The sequence below is a fragment of the Acanthisitta chloris genome, unplaced genomic scaffold (assembly GCF_000695815.1).
Source record: "Acanthisitta chloris isolate BGI_N310 unplaced genomic scaffold, ASM69581v1 scaffold45584, whole genome shotgun sequence".
NCBI classification, from domain to species: domain Eukaryota; kingdom Metazoa; phylum Chordata; class Aves; order Passeriformes; family Acanthisittidae; genus Acanthisitta; species Acanthisitta chloris.
The window spans coordinates 1,360-9,429 of record NW_008669554.1 but is presented as its reverse complement, the minus strand read 5'-3'; the positions used below and the strand labels follow the sequence as shown (position 1 = coordinate 9,429).

Sequence of the window (8,070 nt, the reverse complement as noted above, 5' to 3'; positions counted from 1 at the left end):
ATAGGAGATTTCTAGCTCTGTAAATATTTCTGGCAGTGCCCCAACTGCACCCAGAACTTGGCCTACCATTCGGTCAGCTCGGCACAAAGTTGGATCAATCTTGGTGCCAACACCTGCAACACAACAAGGGAAGTCACAAGGGTTAACACTGAAAGGCAGATGTCCCTTCTATGTATTAAAGTATTTGAAGGAGACCTAAAAACAACAGACTGAGAATGTACTGGGAATTCCCTATTACCTGGAGAGCACTTTCAGATTGCCAGCAAGACTGTGAGCTCTGTCTAAACAGATGAAGAAATATTCTACTGTTAAAACTGGTACAATTAGGAGCACTTTGTTGGCCACAGGAAAAAGATTTATTTCATAAATACCCAATTTCCACACCAATCCTATCTCTATAATATATGAATTATTTAAAATTGCTCATAGTATTTTTGTTGATTACAGTGAAATTAATTGTTGACTGAAACTAAGTGTTTGCAATCAGCGTGAAGAAACAAATCTTTTCATAAGAGACTATTCTTACCTATAAGACCTCCTGGAGCAGCATATTGTAGATCATTGTGTTCAGCAAAGAGTGACACAATTTTGGAAAAGATTGGCTTGCACATGAGTTTTCCTTCACTGTCCTTGGACACGATGCCAGGTCGGACCTCAATCTCCTGTCCCACCTAATTACAGAGAGAAAAAGCAATAAACTGGTTGTGTCACAGGAACACAAAGCTAACTACTAGTCACAGATAAGATTTGCTTTTTTGTACAAGTCCTTGCTTCTGGGCTACTGTAGAACTAGGATTTCTGTGGTACTGTTTACTGCAAATGGAACAATACTTATAGCCGATGTAACAACTGATTTCTTCTCAATACCATTTGTAAAGCTGCTTTAGTAAAGGATCCTTATCAGCAATAATTCCAGCATTTAAGTTCTTTTTTAAACACTGTATTTCACTTAGAAGTCTTACAGCACTGAGAAAAATTGAGTTAGTCGGTGTAACTGATGAACATCAATACACTGCAAGACAAGGAAAATACAAGTTGCGAAGTGCTCATAGATGTAGTTTGCTCTCCAGCCTAGCAGAGCAACTTTTAAGGTTTCCATCTATTGATGGAAAGCAAGCAAAATAAAAGCATAAAAACACACAGAACAGAGAGAAACCACACACACTCCCCAGGCACTTCTGAAGTTCTTTTGCTCTCCTCTTCCCTGCAATAATTCAGCAAGAGAAAGTGGTAGGACAGTAAAAGAAAATAGCTGCTTCAATTTTTGTAAGCAATTAAATCAGTGTCGATATTAGCAAAAGGTAAGGCTACAATAACAAAAATATATTAAAAAATTAAAATCAGTGCTTTTTGTATGGGGATTTAAAAACTGGAACTAAAACTGAGGTACAGGCAGAAAGGCTAAAGCACCATCTGACTGTATTTGAGTTTTTAAAAAATAAAATAATTTAAAAAAAATAAAAATCAATCATACAGATTCATTTTGCACCAAGCATGGAAAAACTCTACTCATCATTGTCATTCCAAATCTCCAGCCAAGAAAGGGAAAAGGTTACCTTTAAAACACCCTTTAGAATACTGCCACCAGCTACACCTCCCTTAAGGTCATCCACTTCACAGCCAGGTTTGTTGACATCAAAAGATCTAATCACTGCAAAGAACAGATCATAAGCAAGTTTATACTTAACACCAGAGTTTTACATAATTAGTGTCTTTCTTCAGCAATTTTGGCTGCTTCTCTATTCTTATGAAAGTAAACACATATTTATCAACATTACAAAAGTGATGACTATTTTATTCTCAATTTTTCTGTGTACAGTCGATTTTATTCTCAAAACCATTTAAGTTGCTCATGTAGATAAATGTTTTTAAAAAATTTCTGCATAGCAGAAAGTAACTTAAAGATCAACATCTGAAAAATAAAGCCATGATCAACTGTATTACAAAGCCCCTTCAATGTTCACAATGTCAATTGTGAATACCAGAGCCTTGTTATAATGTAGTCCTATAACTCTGACTTAATGGGGCCAACTTTTATGCATTCTGAACATGTCTGTAGGACTCCCATGGTTTGTTTGGGTAAAATGGGAAAGAAATTGATTCATTGTAGTGGAATTGAATTGCATAATATGCTGGACAAGAGCTGAGACTTTGACAATTATATCCAGGAACAGGAGATTAACACAAAAAATCTAACCAAGCTACCTGCCATACTTTAATGGGAATAATGTAATTATCAAATTTACCATTTTGTCAGTACATTGATAAATCAAAATTAAATAGCAACAAAAGGAATGTTTTTAAGAAACAAATTTGTCATCTTTGCTGCATAGAAAATACACAAAACCAACAGTAATTAACTGTGAGCAAACAATCAAGCTCTCAGAATATGTGTAAGTTTTAAAATAAGAGTGTGCTAAATACTCCTTTGAAACCTACCTCTTTTTAGGGCACTCAGCAACTATTCTAAGTGCTATTGTAAGTGCAGATACATTCAGGAAACAGCCCCAAAAGCCCAGAGCTAAGCATTCACATACCAATGAGCCTTGGTTCAGACGTGAAGTCTCGCAGAGGGACTGGGATTTTCTTCACTATATACTCACAAACTACCTCAATGTTGTATTTCAGCTGTGCTGAGATTGGAATTATTGGAGCTCCTTCTGCAACTGTGCCTAAAACAAAATCAAGTTCAGCACCAAGCCTCAATGTAGTATTTCTAGCACCATGACCAAGTGTTCTGTCCTTGTTAAAAATACTAATGCATTTAATGGGATGTTCTGTGTGTATTTAACAAAGCAGTATCACAGCACTTATCCTTCCCTTCAATATTTTAGCTCCAATCAGCCACACCTACTTTTCAAGGCATTCTCAACATTGTGCAAGTTAATCTTCCACTCTAAGGGAGAATTCACTTCCTATACTGCGATCAGAGATATTCCCAAGATTTCCTCCGAGAGATCAGATATCTCAATATCTGACACATTAGTATTAATTTTACAGTCAGATTTCATTCTGATAACCTAAAATTCCTGTCAGTTTAATGATCTATGTTTCCAAGTTTTGCAATACAAATATTTTAGAAAAGCCCTAATTTTATGAAAGGATGCATTTAGTTTGTTAACATTATTAGTTTTAATTATACCTATGTTTCTTGTGATAACGCCAGTTCTCAAACTCTAAATTACACATTAAGCCACTCTGACAGAGCTGTTAGGAGTAGCTTATATGAGGCAGCAATTATGAATTTAAAATACCCAGAAAGACTCATTGGCTACTTCTGATGGTGACAATTAGCTCTGCAGCTTGTCACATACCCCAGCTATTGCAGGACAAACAGTGGAAGCTCCTGGGAAGGATGAAACTCCCAAGCGCTGGACCAAAGTTGAGCAGAACTTTACAGAAATAATAGAACATTGTCCAGACTGGATTTCCAGAGACAGATCAAAGACCAACCTTTTGTGATTAGATAAAAGAAATTAACACATTTATACCTACATGGTGCCCCTAACAAGCTCTGCTTAGTTCTCTCCTCCACTGCAGCAGAATCACAGTAAAACCTCTACCAAAGAAACAACCCAAGAAACCACAAATTCAGTGACAGCTACTAGATAAAAGCCATTGCCATGAGTTTACATCAAGAGCTCTGACCAACAGCCTTAACATCACTGTAAGTAAGCAGCCTGAAATGGGTAAGAAGCAGAACTCCAGTGGGTTTTAGATTAACAGACTACGTACAGCAGCATTGTCTGAGAGAAGCTTTTCTACAAGCATCTAGCAACCACTACACCCATGTCTCAACACTGAATTTCCACCACTAACTGCATTTATGCTCTTGCAAGCTTACCTTGTACAAATGCAAGAATCTGTTCATACTGTTCTTTAGCCTGGCTCTCCTTCACCAAGTCAATCTTATTCTGTAGAATCAAAATGTGCTTCAGTTTCATGATTTCTATAGCAGCCAGATGTTCTGAGGTCTGAGGCTGAGGGCATGACTCATTACCAGCTGAAAGAAGAAAAGTGACCACAATTCAGAAACTGTACAGACAGACAGAACTCCTACAGTTAGGACATCTACTTTCCATTGTATCTTTATTAAAAAAGACAGTTGTCTCCTGGTAATCTATTCTTCCCCATTACTGCTGGCTGCAGGATCCATACAATGTATGACAGATGAGAGGCTGCCAGAGTAGTTCTCCCATTCTACTTGCTCCCAGTAGAAACATCCATCTTAAATTTCCAAAGATACTAACAGCTAACTTGTGTCTATTTGGTTTATTCCATCCTTTAGCATCTCAGTACTGACTGCAGCAAAATGGACAATCCACCTTTCAAGAAATATCTTAGAACTTTCTTTTCAGTAAAGCCATAAAAATGCCAAGATCCACACATTCTATAATACAATAAATATATCAATTATGTGAATAGAGCTGCTATCAGTATGGTTTAGATTTCAGCCACCTAAGCAGCCAACTTTGGCCTGATGTGCCATCAGGGTGGTTAATCTTGTTTGAAGTTTGGTCTCTCACACTTTTCAGAGCTAAACAGGCAGAAGCAATGACAGCTCATCACCTATCTCAGACAATATCTGAAGCTGTTTCTCTCTTTTGTTGACATGCCCTATCGAGGTAAAATAATTGCTATTTATCACTACAGAGCACTAAAATGTTCTATAGGCATACAAAAATCAGTTTTACTCACTTCCTGTTGGTTGCAAATCAGAACAACTGTCTGTATCAAGTTAAATGTCCTGTGCCTTGATTTTGCCTGTATTCATCTGGGTTTGCTGTCTATACTGATGCTTGTGGACTCACCTGGATGACAAAAACTATATATATATTTAAAGGAAACAGAACCTTCAGAGAAACTCAGTATATACTTGCAGCTAGTTTATTTCCATAGAATTATACCAATTTTACAGTACTATACTACTACAAAGTTTTGTCTTGTCTAACTAATCTTCTATCAATGGGGCCAGCTACCAGACCAATGAAAGTATATATAGCAGTGCATAAAACAGCCCAGTCTGTTAGAGCACATTGTCACTGGAGCATCCCTTTGTTGTCTTTAAGGCATCTCAAATGCATTCACTTGCTCTAATTGCTCACCACACCCCACTAGATTTTAAAGCCCATATAAAGCTGCTTCATGATACTTAAAATCAGAGCTCTGCTTTTGAGTAGCAATCATTACCTATCAACAGTAAAGCTGCATCCATTACTGCGGCACCGTTCAACATCGTAGCCATCAAAATGTCATGGCCAGGACAATCCACAAAAGAGACATGCCTGTTGTAGGAGAAGGAAAAAGAAGTCAAAAGCCAGTTATCAACAAGTCCTCTGACTGATTTATGTGATTAAGCAGACACAAAAGTTGAAAGCATCCCTAAAATAGATAAACATTTCAAGACAGATGCTATGGGCAACACATTAAAAGTATTTTCAAAAAGGTTCTAAAAGAATACAAAGACCACTGAACAGCTACTTAGCAGTTGTTCTGAGTTTCAAGATTGAATCCCACATATCCATACTACTTATTGATTTAATATTTCACAAATTTACTTGTAAGTTAGACTTGAATTAAATGCACCAGAATAAATCCTGACACCAACCCACCACCACCACCTACCCCAAACCCAACAAACACACCACATGGGACTTCCCTCTTTTGAAATGTCTCCCATTCTCCATTTCTAGGAAATGATGCATCTTTAACTCCACGGTTAAATCTGCACTTCACTGCAAGGATTTATCTACAGAGACAATGTTACACTTCTAACCTTATGATTAATTATTGTGCAGAACATAATAGTCGATTCACTGTATTCTTCCAAACCTATCCAGTGTGGCATCCTTGTTTCCTGCAGCATGCCACCACACAGCAAGGGACTAATTTGCTCTTCTGCTGACAATGTTACAGATCAACTATAAGCACATAACCAGCAAGATAAAGAATGAAGAGCTTTTAACCAAATGTTTAACAGTGTCTGCCTGTCACACCAAACAGAAGTTACTGTTGGTACAAGTGCTCCACTGGGAATTTGATGAAAGACTCATGCTTATAACACTATGTGTATTTTATCATAAGCATGAACTAAGAATCTTGTCACACAACAGCCTTCATGACTACTCCCATCTGAGCAATCCTTGTGAAGACCCATGTAACGACCACTGTGGTTATTATACTTCCATAAGGGCCATGTTATACTGTACTAGAAATGAAGTACATAAAAGCAAGCTTGGCCTGCAGAGAGAGGCCTGATCTCACATTAAGCATCAACCTTTCATATATTCATTTAAGGAACTTTGAAAACTCTGCCTTTAGGAAGAAAGTTTAACAAAGGTCACCCTCCAGAGAAGGGATTTTAGAGATGTATTTGCGAGGGCCACATCAATTCTCATTCTAGTCTCTTTAAAATGTACTTGTATTGACAGCAGAAATATTTCACTTCAGAGTCCTGCAATAGCTGAGGACAGCAGACACAGCTGTGCTCTGCCAGGGACTGTGCATCACAACCACTGAACCCAAGGCAGTTTAGACAATACCTCAGATCAGGGTGCTCAGCATTTAAGAACATGTGATCTGCCCTAACAGCCCATTCAGCTTACAGCTCAATCCTGACTGTGTTCAGTTATGCAAAGGGAAGTACAGACAATTTATTCCAGCCATTTATAGCAGTTACCTGACTAGTTTGAAGTTCCCTTTGGTGCCAGGAATATCTGTAGGGAACTCATCTGGGGTGCTACTTCCACAGGATCGGTAACACTCTGGTCGGGAACAACTTGGGTCATCCAGCTTGTAAATCTGGGATTTTTACAAATTGAGAGGTTTAACTCATCATGGATTAGTTACCTCTGAGCATACATACACTCTGAAATACAACAGCAACATACTTGCTAGATGTACAGGGATGACTCACCTTTGCATTAGCATAGCCCAGCTTGATTGTGATGTTTCTTTCCAGTTCATTTTTAAATCTGACAGTGTGAACTCCAGATATAGCTTTGACTACTGTCGACTTTCCATGGGCTACATGACCAATTGTACCTGTTTTAAAAGGAAATGTTTGTCAATAAACCATTGTTTGATTTTGTGCAATGTTCCACTGTGACCAACACACAACTACCCCAAACTCTCCACAGCCTGGCAGTCCAGGGCCCCCACCAGAAGCACACATGGGGTTTGTAGTAACTTTTGCTTAAACAAACAAGATCCTAAATTGAGCTCCCAATGGACAGATCTTTGCATTTTCATGAAACTCAATTCAATGCTTAATTTTAAGGTAAAACTTTGCTTTAGCAACTACGCCCCACTCCATTCAACTGTGTTCCTGAGGTAGAATCAGTGTTTTCCAAGCCAAAAGGGACTGACAAGTCTCTTCCTGTGCCATGATAAAATCTGTTATAAAACCATTATGTTACTGTTTCAGTGAGAATTTATTAAAAGTGAAGTCACACAGGCACCATCTGCTACTGCATGACCACGAAAGAGTCACATAAATGCACCCCTCTTTTTTATAAGCTTGTTTTTACCTATATTAATTGTTGCTTGTCTGCTGATGACTTCTGGTGACAGAGGCGTCAACTTGGTAACATCCTGTGTAAGGGAGATTTTAGAATTTATTCATCTTGTATAGAAATGTTTGGAGAGTATTAGATGTATTTTCTCACAAAATATCCAATAGTTCCATTCAGCAAAATCCAAGCAAGCTCCTTAAAAGACTGGAATGCATATCTAGAATGATTTCAAGTGTGTGAAATAGGACAAGAATTGCTTGTAAGTCAGTACAGGCTGACAACACCAAGTGTAAACCTGTAGAGGCTGCAAAGTGTTACAGATGGCAGTAAACAAAACAAAAAAAAACCTCAAAAGAAGCTCTAACAAAAACCCTCAAACCCTCACCTACCCCCAAACTTAAAATTACACATAACAGGCAAACCCAAGTTAATTGTCAATGGGCAACATGATGCACTATGCCTCTGCTTTAACAACAAAGCTTAGTCAATAAACAGCTGTTTAATTGGTGTAAGGTTTCATTACAGTCAGTATGTAATTATAACTAACACTTTGGAG

At 37.9% G+C, this 8,070-nt stretch overlaps 1 protein-coding gene across 1 annotated transcript in view; it reads right to left on the bottom strand.

Moving 5' to 3' along the window:
- Nucleotides 1–7,602, bottom strand: part of EIF2S3 (eukaryotic translation initiation factor 2, subunit 3 gamma, 52kDa) — a gene marked incomplete at its 5' end in the record, with an annotated part of 11,518 nt that extends 3,916 nt beyond the window's left edge. Inside the window, 9 exon segments of the mRNA XM_009073336.1 lie at nucleotides 2–113; nucleotides 527–671; nucleotides 1,557–1,651; nucleotides 2,538–2,672; nucleotides 3,845–4,003; nucleotides 5,191–5,285; nucleotides 6,680–6,801; nucleotides 6,917–7,044; nucleotides 7,530–7,602. Coding sequence (XP_009071584.1) covers nucleotides 2–113; nucleotides 527–671; nucleotides 1,557–1,651; nucleotides 2,538–2,672; nucleotides 3,845–4,003; nucleotides 5,191–5,285; nucleotides 6,680–6,801; nucleotides 6,917–7,044; nucleotides 7,530–7,602 — 1,064 coding nt within the window.
- Between the last annotated feature and the right edge of the window lie 468 nt (nucleotides 7,603–8,070).